Below are 21,088 nucleotides of genomic sequence, written 5' to 3'. Positions count from 1 at the left end.
CAGGCAAAGGGAGATTCTACATTCGATAGGGTGCTTAGAGAAGGCTTTCAGGTAACTTTGTTTTGCTCCGCTGCTAACCAAATGCGTGAGATTCCTCATCTTGTCGAGGCTGTTTCCTCGTCTGTAAGGGGAGCTGAAGATTCTGAATACTAATTCCCTCTGCAAATATGAGTGATTTCAAATATGAGTTCCGTGCAGGAAGGAATCAAGAGAAGTGCCCTGGGCTACGAACCGAGTCCAACTGGGAGCAACCGCCAACTCGTACTACAGAAAACGGCTTTCGTTGCTTTGGAAGCGTCTAGGAGAACCTGGGACTGAAGTGGAGAAAGAGGGCTCCCTTGTGGGATGTGATTCTAGTGATTTGGACGGCCTCAGAGTGGGGAGGAAGGAACAAAGCCTGGCTCCCATCCTCGCCCGGGCCCCTCCCCCCGACCTCGCCGCCCGACTTATTCCAGGATTAGCGTTCTAGCCAGAGACGCTCGTAAAGTTTTACGTCACTGGGATCAAGCCAATCACCTCTTTAGGTGCACCAATCGGTGTATACTTAGAGCTGAAACGAGGCCGCCCTGGCCAATGACAGAGGTCGTACGGCGGAAGAGCAGAAACGGTCTGCCGGGAAGATGGCAGCCCTGGTCCGGCCACAGGTTGATTGGCAGGTGCTGTGACCAGAGGTGAGCTTCATAGCGTGAGCGGCCGTTCGGAGGCGGAAGCCCGAAGAAGCGCGGGCCCGAACTCAGGGGGGATCGGAGGCACAGATACAGGTCTCGGGAGAGCAGGACACGGAAAGGGCAACTCCGGAAGAGGGCGCGGAGGCCAGCGGAATTGGGCCGAAGAGAGGGGCGGGTGCCCTGGGAGGCCCGGAAGGGGCGGGGAGGGGCGGGGCTTATGGAGATCAGAAACTGGGGCTGAAGACTAGGGCCGGGGCTGGGAGCCGGGAGGGGCTGGGTTTACGGGGTGGGCGTGACCCTCGAGGTAGGGCTTGGGGGCGGGGCCTAAAGGGACCTGAGGCACAGCTGTGGAGAGGAAGGGTTTGGGGGGCCTGGGCCTGGCCTGCGGGGCCCTCATCTAGGGGGATTCCGAGGCGGCGGCGGCGGCATCAGTCCAGGCCCTGCCCTACGATCTCATCCCGTTCCCTTTCGCCCCTCTCGCCCCTCGGCTTTATACCCCAGGCCCTGTCCCCTGAGCTCTGCCCTCGGATGTTCCACCGCCCAGAGCTTGCATGCGCCGTGGGGCGCCCCAGGACCAGGAGCTGGTGGGTCCGGGGGCTCCTGGGCGGGGGTCCCGGGGCGCCCCTCCTCCCTCGGGACCTGTTGTCCCGGTCCTCGTCTTTCCCCCGGATCTAGTATTCAGGGCGGACCAGCGGAGTGGATCTCGGCAGCTGCTGACCCTCTATAACCCCACGGGAGCAGCGCTTCGCTTCCGAGGTGATGGGGATGGGCGCTTCGTGCTAGGGATCTGGGGGCTGGCGGTAGAACACTGGGGAGCTGGGTGGGCTGGAGCAGTCAGATGAGTACGGTCGGATGTCCAGCCCTGGGGTAGAAGGCAGGGGGGACTCCATGGGCGGGGCTTGTGCAGGTTGTCTGAGGCAATAGTCGGTCTCTGTCTGTGTGCCTTTTCCCCTCAGTCCTGTGCACAGCACCTGCCAAATACACAGTATTTGACGCGGAAGGATATGTGAAGCCTCAGTCCTGCATTGACATGTGAGTTGAGAGGGTGGGGAGGCTGATGGAAGCCAGGGGTCGCTGCCACATTTCTCTGATTTACTGTGCCGTGGCTTAAGCCTCAGACCAGGTCCTCTTCCACCTGTTTACCCCACCCTCTGTCTGTGTCCCTAAGGGAAAGTTTCCTGGGAGGGTGGGGCCTGGATCCTCTTGGATCACTGCCTCTCACTGCCCTTCAATGGGCCGCTCTCCTTTCTTGGGACCAGTGTGATTCGCCACGTGGCCCCCAATCCCAGCCACTATGACGTCCAGGACCGCTTCCGCATTGAGCTGTCTGAGGAGGGAACAGACGGCCGAGTGGTGGGGCGCAAGGACATCACCTCGGTTCTGAGGGCCCCAGCGTACCCCCTTGAGCTTCAGGGACAGCCTGACCCAACGCCGCACCCAGAGCCTCCTTCCTGGACAGCACCACCCACGGCTCAGCACTTCCCAGAGAGTGAGTTTAGGGATGGGAATTCTTGAGTTCTGTAAGGAGGAAGGACCTAGCATGACCCTAGAGATGAGCTCAGTTGGAGTTGAAGAGGTCTTCCGGTTCAGTACTTTTTTTTTTTTCTTTTGGCTGTGCCTGGTGGCTTGCGGGATCTTAGTTCCCCAACCAGGGATCAAATCCAGGGTCCTGGCAGTGAAAGAGTGGAGTCCTAACCACTGGACCGCCAGGGAATTCCCTTCCGTTTCAGTTTTCTGCTTTTTGGTGGAAACATTTCTAGAAATTGAGATTTTATATCAGGTTAGGGAAAAAGCAGACTTTGCAGTTTCCTTGGTTTCTGGTCTCCACTTAAAGAGAAAAATTCTTCCTTTAGCTCTGACTTCAGTACTTCCCATCATGTGTCAGCTCAGTTCAGTTCAGTAAGAAACCGGGGGCTTCCCTGGTGGCAGTGGTTGAGAATCCGCCTACCAATGCAGGGGCCACGGGTTCGATCCCTTATCTGGGGAGATTCCCACACGCCACGGAGCAACTAAGCCTGTGCGCCACAACTACTGAGCCTGTGCTCTAGAGCCCGGAACCACAGCTACTGAGCCCACGTGCCACAACTACTGAAGCGCGCGCACCTAGAGTCCGTGCTTCACAACAAGAGAAGCCACCGCAATGAGTAGCCCCCACTCACCGCAACTAGAGAAATCCCTCACGCAGCAACAAAGACCTGACGCAGCCAAAAATAAATAAATACATTTATAAAAAATAAATAAATAATAAGAAACCGGGTTGAGCAATTATGTACCAAGTTGTGGGAGACAGAGGTCCCTGCCTGGCACACAGATACACAGGAGCCTGTAATCAAGGCAGAGTTGAGGAGAGAAAACGAATAATGAGGGACCAGAGGGGAGAGGGTTTCCTGAGGCTTTGGGAACGAAGGCTCCAGGGAGGAGAGAACACTTCCAATGTCCAACAGAAAGTGGGTACACCTTCCATCTTCAGCCTCCTCCCTGAAGGGCGATGGGCTGGGCAGGAGTGGAGGCTAGAGATCCTGATGGGCCTTGTTTCCCAGACCCCCTCCCGCACCTGGCCACCAGCTCCTTCCTCCTCTTCTTGCTGATGGGCACAGTCTCTGTGGCCTTCCTGCTGCTGCCGCTCCAGGATGAACTTGGCAGCCAGCTGCCCCAAATCCTTCACGTCTCCCTGGGACAGAAGTTGGTGGCAGCCTACGTCTTGGGTGAGCACGGTGGTGGTAGGGGATCCAGGCCCAGAGAGAGGAGAGCAGGGGCTGGAAAGAGGGCGTACAGAGCCAGCGGGCTACACATAGGACCTTGCTCTTCCTCCCCTCTCCAGGCCTCCTGACCATGGTGTTCCTCCGGACCTGAGCTCCCTGCTCAACCTCCACGCCCCCTCCCCAGGCAGGGACGTGGACCTGGACGTGGACGTGAGACATTCACTGTGATGCTCATAACCTTGCCTCAACTCCTACTTCCTTCTTCCTGCCCGTCCCCTTCCCCCCCAAACCCAGGGGTTTGTATTCATTTTCCAAGCTGAATAAAATAAATTTGTAAAATTGAACTGAGAAATGTAAGGAACATGCCCCTTTCTTCCCACTTCTCTCCTCCAGTTCCTCCTATCCCAGGGGACCTCGAGCATCGGGGAGCGAAGAGACCCAGTGAGGATCTAGAAGATCAGAGTCTTAGGCTTGGTGCCGCACTGAAAAAAACTGTGTGACCTTGAGCAAGTCGTTGACTTTCTCTGAGCTTCAGTTTCTGCCTCTAAAATGAGGGAATTGGGAAAGTTGATTCTTAAGATCCCCCTTAGCCCTATCCTAGGGATAGGATCCTGCCCCTAAGCCAACATGCCTTAAACTAAAAAGAAACAAACCCCGATACCACCTACTCCCACCTGCTAGAGAACTCAGGTCCCGCCATCTTGAGCCATCAGAGCCTCTTGCCAGGGTTGCCTGGGGGCTTCCCCCCCACCCCCACCCCCATCCCCAGAATCCTCTTCTGCCTTTCTGTCCCTTTACCTGCTTTTATTTTGTCTCTTCCTTTGACCTCAACCCCTGTGGGTCAGAAACACCAAGGTCTCTGACAAGATGGGGACAGATGGCACTGCCTGCCATAACCTCAGCCTAACCAGGCAGGAGAAGTTAGGGCAAAGGAAAAGAATGGGCTCCTTGAAAGGCAGGCTTCCAGCCCTCCTTCAGATGTAAGGCGAGAGGGGTGGAAAGGAAGAAGGGAAGCCAAAGACACTGGAAGTTTGTTGATTGGGAACAAGAATTAGCAAGATAACGTTCAGACAGACTCTGTTATGCTGCTGGAAGGTTATCAGTTGTTCCAGCTTTACTTTGGGGGCCTTGGGAGCTGCCCCTCTGCCCTGGGGACCTTGCCTTTCCCACACCCAGAACTGGCCCCGGTGACATGTGAGCCTGATCCTGTGCAGAGAATGGCAGCCTGTGTCTAGGATGTGAGGGCTCTCCCCGCGGTCCAGTAAACCCCTCACAAAACCATCCACACTGGACTGTCTGTGCCCAGGACCCCAAAAGGCATCTGAAGTATCGCACATTAATGATCTTGTGGATATCTGCTAGGAAACGGCCTTGCTGCCAGGGGGATCAGGAGGCTTTCTGAGACAAAGCTATGAAGGGCAGCTATAGGGGTGGGAGGGGCTTGGGTCACAGACTTTTTTTTTTTTTTTTCCGGTACGCGGGCCTCTCACTGTTGTGGCCTCTCCCGTTGCGGAGCACAGGCTCCGGACGCGCAGGCTCAGCGGCCATGGCTCACGGGCCCAGCTGCTCCGCGGCATGTGGCATCTTCCCGGACCGGGGCACGAACTCGTGTCCCCTGCATCGGGAGGCGGACTCTCAACCACTGCGCCACCAGGGAAGCCCCACAGACATTATTTTAAGTAAATTTCTTAGAAAACAATACTGAGCTGGCAGTAAGTGGAGTGGGTGGGTGTTAGTTTCCTGTGGCTGCTATAACAGGTTATCACAAACTAGTGGCTTAAAACAACATAAATTAATTCTCTTATGGTTTTGGGGGTCCGAACTCCAAAATGAGTCTTCTGGGGATGAAATCAAGGTGTCAGCAGGGCTGGTTCCTGGAGGCACGTGGGGAGGATGTTCCCTTGACTTTTCGAGTTTCTAGAGGCCATCTGCACTCCTTGGGTGGTGACCCCTTCCTCCATCTTTAAAGCCAAAGAGTGGAAATAACAAATGATCACTGTTTTAAGTCACTAAAAAAAAAAAAAAAAAAGCCAGGAGTGTAGCATCTTCAAATCTCTGACTCTAACCCTTTGCTTCTGTTGTCACATCTCCTTTGTCTATCTCTGATCCTCCTGCCTCCTTTAATAAGGACCCTGAGGACTTCCCTGGTGGCGCAGTGGTTAAGCATCCGCCTGCCAATGCAGTGGACACGGGTTTGAGCCCTGGTTCGGGAAGATCTCACATGCCGTGGAGCAAGTAAGCCCGTGCGCCACAACAACTGAGCCCACGCGCCACAACTACTGGAGCCCATGCGCCTAGAGCCCGTGCTCCACAACAAAGAGAAGCCACCGCAATGAGGAGTCCGCGCACCGCAACAAAGAGTAGCCCCTGCTCGCCGCAACTAGAGAAAGCCTGTGCGCAGCAACGAAGACCCAACGCAACCCAAAATAAATAAATAAATAATAAAAATAAGGACCCTGGTGATTACGTCCCCCACCCCCACCCCCAGCATAATCACCCTGTGTCACTTTGCTAAGGCGGCCACAGACTTGGTGGCTTAAAAAACAGAAATTAGGGCTTCCCTGGTGGCGCAGTGGTTGAGAGTCCGCCTGCCGATGCAGGGGACACGGGTTCGTGCCCCGGACCGGGAGGATCCCACATGCCGCGGAGCGGCTGGGCCCGTGAGCCATGGCCGCTGAGCCTGTGCGTCCAGAGCCTGTGCTCCGCAACGGGAGAGGCCACAACAGCGAGAGGCCCGCGTACGGTAAAAAAAAAAAAAAAAAAAAAAAAAAAAAACCAGAAATTTATTTGATCACAGTTCTGGAGGCTAGTGTCCAAGACAAGCCGCCGACAGGTTTGGTTTTTCCTGAAGCCACTCTCCTTGACTTGCAGGTGGCACCCTTCTCACTCTGTCCTCACATGGTCTTTCTCCTGTGCACGCACATCCTTGGTGTCTCTCCGTGCATCCAATTTCCTCTTCTTATAAGGAGGTCGGTCAGATTGGATTAGGCCCATTCTGATGGCCTCATTTTAACTTAATCACTTCTTTTTTTTAATTTTGGCTGCGTTGGGTCTTTGTTGCTGCGCGTGGGCTTTCTCTAGTTGCGGCAAGCGGGGGCTACTCTTCGTTGCGGAGTGCGGGCTTCTCATTGCGGTGGCTTCTCTTGCTGCGGAGCACAGGCTCTAGGCGTGCAGACTTCAGTAGTTGCAGCATGCGGGCTCAGTAGTTGTGGCACGCAGGCCCTAGAGCACAAGGGCTTCAGTAGTTGTGGTGCGTGGGCTCAGTAGTTGTGGCTTGCAGGCTCTAGAGCACAGGCTAAGTAGTTGTGGCGCACAGGCTTAGTTGCTCCGCAGCACGTGCGATCTTCCTGGACCAGGGCTTGAACCCGTGTCCCCTGCATCGGCAGCCGCTGAGCCACCAGGGAAGTCCTTTAATCACCTTTTTAGAGGCCCTATCTCCAAACACAAACACATTCTGAGGTACTAGAGGTTAGGGTTTCAACATATGAACTTGGGGGGAAACAATTCAGCCCCAAACACTCCCCATCTCAAGATCCCTGACTTAATCACCTCTGCAAAGCCCTTTTTGTCGTGTAAGGTAACGTTCATTCACAGATTCTGGGTATTAGGATGTGGACATCTTTGTCCAGAACTTTATTCTGTCTACTACAGGGAACAAATGGACAAGGTGGAGAAGGGCTGAGAAACAACTTTGGGAAATTTGTTCTGGACAGTATGTCAGGGAAGTAAGGTGTCGAGGAGGCTTCTGACCCCTAGTCCAGGCTCCTGAGAACCCACCAAGTCCGACTCAGGGAGGTAAGGAGGAGGCAGTTTCATCTTGGAACCCAGGAGCATCCCAAGCCGTAAACTAAGAAGTCTTCACTTCCCAGCATCTGAGGAGCAGGCTAGGACCTCTCACGCCATACTGGGAGCAAGAGAGGACCAGGAGCCTGAGAGGCGGACCCTAGGATTTATGCAGCTGCCGGGAAGAACGAGGGCCATAGCCTCCTGAGACCATGATTAAAGGCAAGGTGGTGGCAGCAGCACCTGTGATTCCCCGCTCTCCTGCAGCTTCCACCTCAGTGGACAACAATTGGCCAAAGGGGACCCAAGAGGGGAGAGAGGTCCCAGGCTGGGCTAATATAATGGCTGTGTAATCAGTGCAGCCTCACAGGGCTCTGTGCTCCAAATGGGGCCCTGTGCTTAGGGGTTAGTGCCCTGCGGTCTCTATCTTGAAATTCTTAATGATTTCACCTCTGAATGTGTGTTTTGGAAGTGCAGCCCAGTGAGACAGTGGAGCATGTGCTGGGGGTCCGCCTCCCCTGGATGGGTTCTCACCTGTTGGCTCCCTGCCCCACCCAAGCACAGCTGCCACCTTCCTTCCCCAGTAGGGACCTGGGCGCAGGCACACGGAGGGTCCAGGTCTGGGTCTGGGTCAGGGTTGGGCACATGTGCTATCTGTAGCAAGTCATGGGGCAGAACCCTGCGTGCCTGAGGGGATCTGCCCCAGAGTATTTCCTTGTCTCAGGGATCTGGACATTAAATAACAACTTAAAAACCACCATGACAGGTTGAGAGACTGTGGAAGAAAGAAAAAAGCTTTGTTCTTGCTTTTTAAAAACGAATTTTTTTTTTTTGGCTGTGCCTTATAACATGCGGGATCTTAGTTCCATGACCAGGGATTGAACCCACACCCCCTGCACTGGGAGTGTGAAGTCTTAAGCACCGGACCACCAGGGAAATCTTGCTTTTTGAACAAAAGGCCCCACATTTTCATTTTGTACCAGGCCTTGCAAATTATGTAGCCGTCCCTGGTCCCAGGAGAAGGTACAGAGCCAGCCCCCCACCCATGGTGGTCTTTGGAGAAGGGCCCTCCTTATTTCCTCAGGCAGTTTCCTTAGTTCCTTAGGTAAGGGGAACAGCTCTTTAACCCATGGAGACAGCATTCCCACTTGCATCCTCTCTGGCCTCTTCTGCCCAACCCTTCCCTAGCTCTCAAGGGAGGGATGATTGGGTGAGGTGAGGGTGAGGAAGACGCATAAAAGTGCCCGTAAACAACAGATGCCACAGGTGGTTTATTGAGGTTCAAACCCCAGCCCCTCCCACTGCACGACATGGGTTGGCCATAAAGTTATGGTCGCAGCGGATCTTTCCCACCAAGAAGGCTGGCCAGGTCCCAGGAAACCTTCCAGAGTAGTCTCTAGCTGTAGAGGGGGGACCCTGCTCCTGAAGAGGAAGGGGCTGTGATTGAGAGAGCAGATGCTGCTCCCTGATTAGCTGACAGTATGACCATCCCATTATGGAAGGCACTGCTCACCTACTCCTACGTTGCAGGGCCTGGGGTGTGTGTGGGTCTGCGCTGGCGTCATTGCTGGGGCCCTTGGAGGTACGGTAAGGGCTAAAAATGAGTCAGCAACGGGAGGTGGTGCACAGGCATCTCGGTCACCCAGAAATCACTCGAAGGGAGAGCAGGCGCTCTCGGCAGGGGTCAGGGGCATGTGCCGTGACCCCACCATACCACGGGCCTCAGAAGTTGTTATCGATGTTCCAGACGTCCCCGCTCAGCGCGTTGGCTGCCCCCTGCAGCGTCCAGGTGAGCAGGGCCAGCTGGCGCCGGAAGCGGCTCTCCTGGAAGCCCAGGCCCCGCGCCACCTGGGCCTCCTCCCCAAGGGCCCCAGGGCCACTCGAGCGCAGCAGCCGCACGTGGTCCACCAGGGCACCCAGCGTGTGGTCTCCGCGACCCAGGAAGATGTGGCGGAACGGTGAGTCGGCCGCCGACACGTACTGGGACAGGAAGTAGAACTCCACCTGCGCCGAGAAGGGGATGTGGTTGGAGCCCGAACACCAGTTCCAGACCAACCTTGGGACCTCATGCGCGCTTAATAAACATTGTTGAGCAGCCTCTTTAAGTCCCACCTCCCTTCGGCCACCCAATCAGGAATGGTCGTTCTGTAACGTCATCAGTAGTCAGGTAGGATGCGTCCTCCCACTGTGTTTTGGGTTGGATCCCTTTCTTTCTACCCCTTGAGCTTCCAAGCCTGCATCTTTCTTCCTCACCCATTCACTTCCCTGCCCAAAGCCTCAAAGAACCGTCTATCGTCCTGCTGTTCCTCACCTCCCCATACCCCAGTCATTCCTGCCCACCTGCGTGAATGCCCACGACCCAGAGTCAAACGACAAGGGGACAGGCCAGCCCTGATGAAGTGCCTGACTCTGGGTCCTCACCCTCTTGACTCAGATGCTGTTGGTTTTTCCTGAGATGGCCGCGCTCCCAGCCCAGTTCTCCCACCTCTCTGCCAGCCTCTCCGGTTCCTTCTGTTCCCACCTGTGGGCAGGCCCAGGGTTCGACCTCTACTTTCTCCTCTTCTCATTACCTACAATCCAATGGTTTTCAACCCTGGCTGCACATTAGAATCACTTGAGGAAGATTTTAAAATTACCATTGCGTGGGTGCCACCCCAGCAGAATCAGAATCTCTAGGGGTGGTCTCACACACTCATGTCTTCTTAAGTCCTCCACCTTTCACTCAGAGAGCTCATCCACGCCCCTGGCTTCAACTGGGACCTCATGGGGACAATTGCCAAGTCTACTCCACAAATCATCGCCTGGAATCCTATCCCCCAGTCTGCTGGACCTCCCCACTGGGGTAGGGGGTACCCAGCCACAGCCTCACACACACGTAGACACCAACTTCTTCCAAAACCTGACCTTCGCACCCACCTTCCCTCATGAGCACCATGGCGTACCCCAGGTGCCAGGCTCTCAACCTCAAAGGTGAATAAGAGTTGGGTGGACACAGGGTCAGACTTTGGTTTCCAGTTTCTCTTTGGGATCAGACTGCCTGGTCCTTAATTTCAGCTTCACCACTTACTGTGTGATTTTGAATAAGTCACTTAGCCTCTCTGAGCCTCAGTTACTGTGTACAATAATAGCAAACTCACAGCCTTTGGAGGAGTCCTACGGGAGGAAGTGAAGTAAAGCCTTAGCACGTGATAGCCCTCCATAAATGGTAGCTGCTATTATTATTCTCCTCCTCTTCCCTCAACACCCAGTCCGTCCATTTTTCCTTCCAAATGTCGCACACCAGCTCAATCCCCTCACCCACCCAGAGCTCAGCTATCACTAACTTCATTCCCTTTTCAAGCCATTTACACTCTGGCCAGGTATTTCCTAAAATTCCACTTTGCCCACATCACTGGCCTGCTCGAAAACCTTCCAACTTTCCTTGATGCCCAGACCCTCAAAACCCAGACATCCTTTTTTTTTTTTTTTTTTTTTTTGTCTTGCCATGTGGCATGCGGGGATCTTAGTTCCCTGACCAGGGATCGAACCCGTACCCCCTGCAGTGGAAGTGAGGAGTCTTAACCACTGGACCACCAGGGAAGTCCCAGAACCCAAACTTCTTATACTGGCATTCAAGTCTCCCCATAGTTGATCCCTAACCCACTCCTCTCCACTCCTCCACAGGGCTTCTGTTCTGGCTCTGCTGGTCTACACACTACTCCCAAGGAAAGCCAGGCCTAGTGCACTGCCATGCCCTTATTCTTGGTGTCTCCATCCTGAAATATGCTCTTTTTGCACCAACCCAAGTTCTGTCTGTTCCTCAAGACCCACATTATAGTCTAAAGCAGGGGTCAGCAAACATTTTTTGGAAAAAGCCAGATCGTAACTATTGTAGGCTTTGCAGGCCACACTGTTTCTGTTGCAACTACTCAACTTTGCTGCTGTAGCACACAGGCAGCCACACACAATAGAAAAATCAACGAGCATGGCTGTGTTAAAATAAAACTTCATTTACAAAAACAGGTGGCAAGCCAGATTTGGCCTGCTGGCTAGTTTACCAACCCCTGGGTTAGAACCACAAAGTTCCCTGGGTCTGGCCCAGCCCTGTTTGAGGTTCTGAAGCCCTGCATCTTTTACTCTCCAGCCCTGAGTCTGAATCGTGTCCCTTACACACAGAGGCCCTTTATCCCTTGGTGGGCACATTGCAACTTGAGGGATAGGGTGAGGGGGTGTCTTTTCTTGTCTCTAGAGTCTGGCACAGCAGGGGTTAAAGCAAGATCTGTGAATGAGCATGAATCGCCCATTCCAGGAGAAAGGAGCCAGGACCAAAGAGCAAGCTGGGTGGGCTTGCGAACAGAAAGACGGTATGAGTGATGCCAAGGGAAGCAGGCAGGGACACAACAGGAAAAAGGAGGGGGGAGAAAGAACAAGACCTTCCCAAACCGCGCATGTGTACACTGCGGGGTCCCGGTTCACCCCACACTCACTGAGGATGGCCCTGCTTATCATTTTGCCCTATAGACTTTTCCCCTCGCCTACAGTCCCTACCCACCCATTTCCAGAGATCAAAGGGCCGCAGGGTTGAGTTCTTGGGGTAAGGAAATGGAAGGAAGAGCATGGGTTGGAACTGGAGCTGGGGTGCAGGCTGCAGGAGGGAATAATAATCTTGTATAACTTTCACATGACACTTCCTCCAGGCAGCCTTTCTGGGTTCCATCCATCTCACCAGAAGTAAGAGAGCTCTCTACGCTCTGAATTGTTTACACTATTTGCATCTCCCAAGCCATAATCCTGTGCCTCTTAGACCATGGACCACCGTGGACATGCTTCTTCTCTCCAGAAGGGAGAGGAGGCAGTGGGGAACCGGAGGGGGCGCGGTTGTCCCAGTTCTGCCATTCGGTGGCCGGGCGACTGTGGCTAAGGGGCTGACCCTCCCTGTCTCATCACTTTGCGGGCCCGCCTCTGTGGTCGCTCCAGCTTGGCGGGTCTGTGAGCAAAACACTGTGAGTCCAGGACTGGGAACGCTCCGAGGACAGGTACAAATGAAAGCGGAACGAGGGTAGGACAGCTCACTGGCGCAGGGCCGAAAGGAGGGGCCCCACGCCGCCGGAAGAGGGCGGGGCGGCGCCGCCGGCCGCGGCCGGGCTGGGCGGGGCCTCACCCGCATAATGCGCACGTTGTACATGCGCGTCAGTCTCTCGTCGCTCTCCTCCGAGCTGTAGATCTCCTTCCGCAGCTTCTCGGCCGCCCGGATGTAGTCCCCCCGCGCCGAGTACACCCACTGGAGGGTCAGCCCGCGGGCCTGAGGGCGAAGGCGCGGGCTGGAGCCAGCGGCAGGGGCCATGACCCTGGCCTAGGGTGGAGGTCCAGGTGCTGGGGGACGGAGCTGGGACCCCGGGCCTGGCAGGAGTGGGGAGGTATAGGGGGACAGAATGCTGGGGGCAGAATGAAGGGAGAGAGAAGACCTGTGCTGTTGGGCGGGTGCTAGCTGGGTCCTAGGGGCTTAGTGACTGGGGCAGGAGTAAAGGGGCCAGGTTGCCAGAGGGGCCCTAGACCAAGGGGAGAGGGGCCAGATCCCCTGGCCCGGGCAGCACTTTAATGGGATATAGCACCCCCCACCGCCAGAAGCCGGGAGCAGGGTTGGCGTCTTGGACCTTGAGGTCCCCAGAGAACTCATTGAGGCTGCCGATGTGCCTGAGGACCACATCCCCATAGCGGCCGAAGTCGAGGGGCAGGAGGTGATCGTGGCTGAGCCGGATGAGGAGCTGCCCGGCGAGCTGGGCCACAGCCTGGGCCACGGCAGGCAGGCGGCCCCGCAGTACCCTGTGCAGGTTCTCATAGGTGTCGTCCTTCGTGTGCAGGAACGGGTACATCGGGCCATCCTGCCGGGACAGGGCGGAGGCTGGCGCGCGGGCACAGTGCGAACAGGCCCAGGGGCTGCTGTTCTGGGGCAGGGCCCGGAAATCTCACCTCCATGAAGGAGAACTCAACGGCAGGGACCCCCGCAAAGGCCGTGAAGGAATAGGCACTGCTGTCCATGGGCAGCGGCCGGATCCTGGGGATGGGCAGGTTGGAGCGCTGTGTGGGTTCAGGGTCCCCCCACATATCCCCCCCAGCTCTCTTCCCTCCCTTCCCTGCCCAACTTACACCTCAGCTTCCCAGCTGTGATTGTTGAACACCACCTGCTCGAAGAGGGTCTGCCCACTGCGGTTAGGAGAGTCCACCTGGGGGCAGGGTGGGGGGCACCAGTCAGGCTCTGGCGGCCACCAGCTTCCCTTCATCCCCCACTGCTGGCCAGGCTCTTACCTGCTTTAGGATGTTCTCGATGAGGCTGATCAGAAGGGGGCTGGTCTTGGCGTGGAACTTGTCATCCCCTGCAGAGAGGGATGCCGGGCTCAAGGCTTGGCCTGGAGGGCAGGGTGCACCAGAGGGGGCCCAGGTGGTGGCACTGCCCCTGCTCACCCAGCACTGCGTTGTCCAGGCTCACATAGACTACGGCTTTGAGGTGCAGCACGCTGAGGTAGCCCTGTGGGTGCGGGGTGTGGAGTATGAAATCCCCCTGCCTCTCCCCACTGCCTGACTACCTGCCCAGGACCCCAGGTTACCTCCAGCCACTCCATGGAGCCCACACTCCCAAAGTCACCACCATCCCAGCTGATGAAGAGAAGACTTCTGCGGGGCCGGAAGCCTGGTGGTGGGGGGGGGAAGGAGGGAGGATGGGCTTGGCTGGGGGCCAGGCAAAGACCCACCTCTTTGTCTTCCTCTGTCCTGGTCCCCTGGGATCTCTCCTTCCCTCCCATCAAGCCACCATCCCAGCCCATCTCACCCGGGTCTGCCCTGACTCAGCTGTGTCAGTGACGGGGATTGCTTACATAGGGAATCTCCTGCTTAATCTTCACTCAGACATGGACTATTAGTACTTTCATGTTTAAATGAGGAAATGGGGCTTCCCTGGTGGCGCAGTGGTTGAGAGTCCACCTGCCGATGCAGGGGACACGGGTTCGTGCCCCGGTCCGAGAAGATCCCACATGCCGCGGAGCGGCTGGGCCCGTGAGCCATGGCCGCTGAGCCTGCGCGTCCGGAGCCTGTGCTCCGCAACGGGAGAGGCCACAACAGTGAGAGGCCCGCGTACCGCAAAAAAAAAAAAAAAGAGGAAATGGAGGTGAAGTGACTTGCCCAGGGCCACACAGCCAGGACACGGAGGAGCCAGGTTTGGAGCCCAGGTCTCAGTGGCCACCCTCCAGCCTGTGCTTGTAACTGCCTCTCTGCCCTGTCCTAGCTCAGACCACAGCCCCAGCTGCCCGGCCCAGGCCCAGACCCTGACCTTACCATTGCTCACCATGGAGGAAAAGGTCCGCACCAGCTCCAGCAGTATGGCGGTCCCCACGGCGGACCTGGCTGCTCCTGGGCCCCATGCATCCCTCTGGGCCCCAATGACAACATAGTGATCTGGGGGAGGGGATGTTGGGGCCCACCTCTTACATGGGCAGAACCCAGAGGCTTCTCCCTTGACCCTGGGAGGGTCCATTTCTGCAGGACCCTCACATCTCTGCAGCCCCAGCCCTGCAATCCCTGCTGCCCCTAAAGAGAGTTCCTCTCCTCCCCTTGGCCCTTCCTGGGTGGGCTGCTCCTTCATCACATTGCCTGGGGTCATTCTGGGCTCCATTACCTGCCTGATCGGGGTGCCCCTCTGTTCACAAAGTCCTGACAGGTTTAAAGTCTCTCTAACCCTTCCCACTCACACTCCCACCACCAGCATCCTCATCTGAGCCTCATCACAGGCCTCCCTGTGCCTCTTCCTTCAGTGCTTCTAGGTACCACACTCTTTGGCTCAAGAACCCAATTTGATTCCCCACTGTTATCCACAACAAGTTATGCTTGAAAGGCTCATCTATCTAGTCTGACCTCCCTTTCATGCTGTAACATCACCCAACTTACGCTTGCTCACCTCTGGTGCTAGGGAACTCACTACTGTGCAGAACTGCCCATTCTGTCTTGGGACAGCTTCAACCGTGAGGTCTCCTCACTGCCACCCCCTCAGTTCCAGCCCATCCCCAACTTGCCAGCCTCCCTCCCTGCTAACACCAGCTCCCCTGCTCAGGGTGTGGGTGACGCTGGATAAGCAGGCACACCTGGCTCTGAGCGGCCCTCGATGCAGCCAAAGATGTTGCTGATGGGGGTGGAGGCCCTGTGGTTGTTGACCCCTAGGTGCAGGCCTGGCCCAGGGCCCAGGCGATAAGGGGAGACTGGGAGGTGCCCCTGCCATTCCTGGGGGGCCACAGGGCCTTCAAGCTTCCTGGGGAGGGGTAGAGCAGAAAGGGTTAGAAGTGGCAGAGAGTCCCAGGCTATAGAAGAGCCCAAAGCCCCCACTTCACTCTTTCTCTCCCTCACACCCTCTGGCTCCAGCTCTCTGCATCTGTACTCTGCCTGAGGGGCCAGTGCAGCCAGGGCTGCCTTGGACAGTTGTGCAGGTTGTGTCCTGCTCAAGAGTGCCCAGCAGAGGTGGGTGTGATATCCAGCTGGAGCTCCACTCACCAAATGGCAAGAGGCCGTGCCCACCCAGAAGAGCCACCTTGTTCTGGTTCACCCAAAGGCACCTTACGGGCTAGCTGCAGCCTACCTCTCCCTGCCTCCTCCCCTCCTGGTCCCCACATGGCCCCCACCTCAGTAGGAGGGAGGCAGTGTCCGCGCTGATGGGCTGGGCTGGGATGCTGGGGAGGCCCGAGGACTGGACCGGAGGGAACTGGGTTTGATTGAAGGAAGGGAAGCCAGGTGTGTAGGGATCTCCCGTTCCCAGGTGCACCTGTGGGGAGAGGGTTGCCCACACTGAAACTGTGAGCCGGGCTCCCCAGAATAGGGCGCCAGCCTCATCCTAGGCAGGCTGTGCAGCCCTGGGACCACAGGAAGGCACTACTGGCTCCCCGAGACTCACATGTCCATACACAGCCCGGTGGCTGGACAGGCTAAGCTTGTGTGGGCCCTGGGAGAAGTCTGCCGGGTCCGGGTATATGAGCACTCCTTGGGCCCCAAAGTCCTGGGCACTGGCCACCTGGGGAAGGGAGGTGGCTAAAGGACCCCTTCTCCCAGAGGAAACGGATTTATAAAGGCTGAAGGAGCAAGTGAAAGTGGAATGGCACGGCCTCTGATCAGCCGTGGATCCACAGAGAGGCTGTGGGCACCCCCTGGACCTCGCCTTCTGCCCTCCCGCAGTGCCTCGGCAGCCCCCAGACCTCACTGTCCCCCACATCCCCTCCTGTTTCTGTTCCCCACCCCAACCTCCTGATTTTGTTCCCTGCCAACGGTTTCTTACGACCCATTTGGTTCTTCCTTTTCTCTCTGTGACCGCCTCCTAGACGCTTCCTATTTGCCGCCATCCGATCCCCGGACTCCCCAGCCGGCACCCTCCCCGCTCCGCCCCAACCCGCATCCAGGGACCCTCACCTTCTGGGCAAAGTTGATCACCCCCAAGCGCACCAGCAGGAGGCGCCCCTTCGGCTCCACGCCCCGGGCCCGCAGGTCCTGCAGGTCCTCCGGCCGCCCGTAGTGGGCGTACACCAGCTCTCCCTGGGGAGGAGGATGGGGAGGGCAGTGAGGCGCGCCCCTGCTCCACCGCCAGGGAAAGTGCACGCTGCCCCATCCTGGGGACCGGGCAGGAGGCGCTCACCGTGGCGTTGCCCGTGGCGCTGTAGGGGCAGTAAACGTCCGGGTCCTCCAGTGGCAGCTGCTCCCCATGCTTCCCGGCGGCATCCACCCAGTGCAGGGCGTTGGGGTGAGCCCTGAGGAGCGGGGGTGGTGAGCGACCCACCCACAGGCCGCCCACCCCTCCTCGCCCCCCAACCCCACCCCATGCACTCACGGGTCCGGGAACTGCAGCCCCACGTAGTGCGTGTCCATCCACACGTGGTCCAGCTTCTGGCTCAAGAGCACCGCGCGGAGGTCCTGAACCAGGGCTGCCATCCCGGCCGAGCCGGCTACCCTTTCCCGAAGGCTGGTTTGCCTGCGCAGGGAGAGGGGGGATTGGCGCGCGGGAGGAGAGAGGGGCAGGGACTTCTGGGGACCTGGAGGAGAGGGCGGGAGCGGGGGAAGGATGCCAGAGGTGTGGGGTGGCCCCAGCCCCGGGCAGTGAGGGGCTCTTAAGGCTCTCCTGCCATCACTACCAGGGTTGCGCTGGCAGGTCTCCAGGGCCTCCTTCTGCTTAAACCTCAGCTTCTGATAGCCAGGGGTCCTTAGGTTCCTCACAGGTCAGGCCAAACTCACCAGTCTACCTACTGTCCCCTCCACACATACACAAACTAGCCTGTGCTTTGCCCCAGGCATGAAAACACTTTTCTTCCAAAGGGCTATCTGGGCAGAGGTGAGGGCCCTGCATCTCTCTCATCCTCCAGCTGGGCCTAATGGAGACACCTTACACCAAGGTTGCCGGTGGAATCTGGGGTCACTTGTCTGGCTGGAGACCTCACCCTGTCTTCGTCCACAGTCACCACCCAACTAGCCAGCCTGCTGCCGCTGGGGCGCTCCCTGATCTTCCATCTTGCCTGTACCAGCACGGCCCCTGCGTGGCCTCTCTCTCAACCAGCTCCACCTGCGCTCTTTCCATGGCAAACAAACTTCCCTTCTCAGCATCATCACCGAATACCCCTTCTACCTTTTGCCCTGGCAGAAACCTGGCTGTCCCTTGGGAGGCCAGGTCTCCTTCGGGACGTGTGAAAAAGGCAGCTCAGGCTCTCATACCACCCAGGCCCAGAGAGGAGGTGTGCTTCTGGCTCCACCGTTCGCGTTTCTGACCGTGAAACTCTCTTCCGTCAAAGTCCCTGCCAGCCAGCAGTCCCACCCTCTGTCCTTCCTCGCTGCTGTTATCTTTTAGCCAATTGCTCACTTAGCCACTTTCAGTGAAGACTTTGGCATCTGACCAGCCACTTCCCTGGCCACATCCTGGATCTTGTCCCCAGAACTCCATCTCTGGAATACTGATCCAATTTACTGAACACCTACTAAGCGCTAGGCATGGTGGTAGGTGCTGGAGACTGCAAGATAAATAGGACACAGTTTATCATATAAATCTTAAAAGTTCCAGAATCTCACTCCCTGACCGGAGCTTTTCAGGTTGGAACTCACTCCCTTAGGCTCACTATACCTGTTCTGCAACTCCACGGAGCACTCCACACTGTCCAATTTCTCCATGTCTATCAGCTCCTCCCTGGTTTCCCTTCCTTCCCCAACCAACCTAGAGTCATACATCACCTCATTGCCCGCTCCCTCTCACTGCTCCCGTCTTGCCTCCCTGCCCTTTGATGGCATCCACAGTGCCACCCCCCACCCCCGTAGATCTGTCAAACCATCTACTTGCTCAGGCTGTACCCAGACTACTAAGTGTTGCTCAACAGAAAAAAAAACAACAAAAACCACCATGCATGTAGGAACTTCCCTGGTGGCGCGGTGATTGGGAATCCACCTGCCAATGCAGGGGACACGGGTTCAAGCCCTGGTCCAGGAGGATTCCACATGCCGCAGAGCAACTGAGCCCATGTGCCACAGCTACTGAGCCCACACGCCACAACTACTGAAGCCCACGTGCCTAGAGCCCGTGCTCCACAACGAGAAGCCACTGCAATGAGAAGCCCGCACACCACAACGAAGAATAGCCTCCACTCTCTGCAACTAGAGAAAGCCCACGCGCAGCAATGAAGACCCAATGCAGCCAAAAATAAATTAATTAATTTAAAAACCAAACCAAAACAAAAAAACATGCACGTTGTTGATGCCACAGATTCAAGCAAAATGGATCCAGCAGTGTATCAACAAATAATAATACACTTCGATCAAGTTTATGTTGATCTCATGAAGACAAGGAAATCTATCAATACAAATAACTACATAAACTTTAAAGAAGAAAAATCATGTGATCATATCAATACATTCTGGAAAAATATTTGAAAAAGATTGATTCTTGTTCCTCCTTTCCTGATCATTAAAAAAAAAGAAAAAGTCTCAGTAAGTTAGGAATAGAAGGAAACTTCCTTAATTTGCTTTTAAAAACCTAACTGGGGGAATTCCCTGGCGGTCACTGCCGAGGGCCCGGGTTCCAAAAAAAAAAAAAGCGACAATGACAAAGTATTAGAAAAACATTCCTATGAAAGTTAGGAACTAGGCAAGGATATTTACTATCTCATTACCTAAATTCATGTCCTCTCCAATGCAATAATAAATGAAAAAGATATAAAAGATATATGCATTGGAAAAGAAACTATGCGTCTCTCACTATATATAGATTATATAATTTTCTACTTAGGAAACCCAGGAAAACCCACTGAAGAAATGATTCCTGACCTCTGCTCTGGACCTACCCGAGCAGCTCCATCCCAGTAGGAAAAGGTGACCTCAGCAGGACAAAAGAAATGCTAGCCTGCTCACGCTGGGCTGGCAGACCCCCACAGATTGGGGGATGGTCTTTGCCCACACATACATTTGCTTCTTTTTCTGATTCCCTAAGTCCCCCCTTCTCAGAGCCCCCCAGAGCTCCCCACTGCCACAGGTCAAAATCCAAGCTCCTCAACGTGGCATTCAAGACTTTTCTGGGTCTGTCCCACTTCATATGTGGATGCTGGAGCCCTCTGTGCTCATTCAGGCAGCTCCCTCAGCTTCCAAATGTGTCATCTGCTGCCCTCCCTCCCCTCAGCTCCAAACGCCTTCTATCCTTCCCAGGACCACTGAACAGGGAGGCCAGGGCGGCAGGTGGAAGGACTCAGGGTCCCGGGTGAAGAGGAAGGGAGGCTGAGTCTGAGCAGATGATGGTTTTTGAGGGCCTGGAATGGGACTGGCTGATCCTCACCTGATGGTATCTTCCAGACGCCCCTCCCCCAGGTGCCGCAGAAACATGGCCTGGAGGTCGCTCCAGTACAATGTGCCCTGGTGGGAGTCCGGGCCCAGCTCATGGTTCATGTCCTCGCTGACCACCATCACGTCATCCCCACATGCCTGGCAGGACCCCCGGAAGACCACGTAGCCCAGGAGGAAGGCTGGTGGGTGGCAAGATGGAGAGTCTCCTTGTGCCCCTCTCTGGACCCCAGATATCTCCCCCAGCCCAGCCCCTCCACTGGGGGTGGGGATGACTCTCACCCCCAGTGAAGATCAGTAGGGCTGTCAGGACCAGGTAGGGGGTGGCTCTTCGTCCCGCTGCTGCCCAGAGTCTGGGGTTTTGCCGAGCTGGTCGAGAGCCCAGGGGCTCGGGGCCCCTCAGCTCCATGGGGAAGAAGTGGGCCGGTGGCTCGGTCCCCTCCTCCCTGTCTTCCTCTTCCTCCTCCAGGGGCCCCTGCTGGGTGCCCTCCACACGCTTGTAGATGGTCTGAGAGGGTCCTGGGGACAACCTTTGCTGTAGGGGCGTGGTGGACATGAAATCGGGGAAAGAGGCCTGGAGGATGGGGAGGAATCTGGCGATAACAGGGTCAGTGACTTCGGGGTGCCATGGGCACAAGGCAGGGGAGAGGGCCCCAAGAAGCAGGCTGGGGGGGAGAGTAGGAGGTAGGGAAGGGGAGGGGCCCGCCTTGGGGTTTGGGAGGGGACTGAGGACCTGGAGAGAAGGCCTAAGGGTCCCCCAGCCCCACGCTATCTTACCGCTCTCTGGAGTAGACCCCAAAGCCGCTCCATGCTCGTGCCCCTCCTGAGCCCTGCAGTCTGTCCCCCACCCCCAGTGATAAACCGTTTGTGGGAGCCCCAAGAGGCCCCTTATCAGCCCTGGCAGGCAGCCTGAGCCCAGGCCCTTCTCTGCCTCCCCCGTCCCAGGGTGGGGGCACAGTCCGGGCTTCAGTTCAGCCTTCCAGACACGGCCCCCAGCCCAGGCTAGAGGATGAGGGGCTGTGCCCTCCCCTGCCAATCCCTCCGCAGTCCCACTCCTGCCCTCTTCTTGCAAAACAATCAATTTTTTGGCCTTGGGGCAGACTTTGGCCTCTAGTTCCCGTC

The 21,088-nt window shown here is 56.5% G+C and overlaps 2 protein-coding genes across 3 annotated transcripts; one reads left to right on the top strand and one right to left on the bottom strand.

Moving 5' to 3' along the window:
• The first annotated feature begins 539 nt into the window (after positions 1-539).
• On the top strand, positions 540-3,714 carry MOSPD3 (motile sperm domain containing 3). Of its 2 annotated transcripts, XM_060123121.1 has the most exons (6): positions 540-671; positions 1,170-1,424; positions 1,625-1,700; positions 1,928-2,157; positions 3,209-3,373; positions 3,490-3,714. In XM_060123121.1, the coding sequence occupies exons 2-6, from the start codon at positions 1,220-1,222 to the stop codon at positions 3,519-3,521; spliced, it is 708 nt and encodes a 235-aa protein (XP_059979104.1). In that variant the 5' UTR covers positions 540-671; positions 1,170-1,219; the 3' UTR covers positions 3,522-3,714. The 2 variants fall into 2 exon arrangements, with proteins under 2 accessions (XP_059979104.1, XP_059979103.1); XM_060123120.1 differs by lacking the exon at positions 540-671 and having other exon boundaries at positions 986-1,424.
• Positions 3,715-8,422: 4,708 nt separating this feature from the next.
• TFR2 (transferrin receptor 2) lies at positions 8,423-20,800 on the bottom strand. The gene is made up of 18 exons (XM_060124334.1): positions 20,744-20,800; positions 20,249-20,501; positions 19,962-20,148; positions 16,989-17,129; positions 16,797-16,908; positions 16,574-16,696; positions 16,065-16,181; positions 15,796-15,935; positions 15,265-15,428; positions 14,462-14,581; positions 13,738-13,820; positions 13,595-13,658; positions 13,439-13,506; positions 13,280-13,356; positions 13,103-13,187; positions 12,787-13,014; positions 12,294-12,434; positions 8,423-9,157 (listed from the first exon to the last, which is right to left on the bottom strand). Exons 1-18 carry the CDS (start codon positions 20,774-20,776, stop codon positions 8,876-8,878), a joined length of 2,418 nt encoding a protein of 805 aa, XP_059980317.1. The 5' UTR covers positions 20,777-20,800; the 3' UTR covers positions 8,423-8,875.
• Positions 20,801-21,088: the final 288 nt, after the last annotated feature.

This window comes from Lagenorhynchus albirostris, chromosome 15, assembly GCF_949774975.1.
Source record: "Lagenorhynchus albirostris chromosome 15, mLagAlb1.1, whole genome shotgun sequence".
NCBI lineage: Eukaryota > Metazoa > Chordata > Mammalia > Artiodactyla > Delphinidae > Lagenorhynchus > Lagenorhynchus albirostris.
The sequence above is the reverse complement of the archived record's forward strand: the minus strand, read 5'-3'. Positions and strand labels throughout refer to the sequence as shown.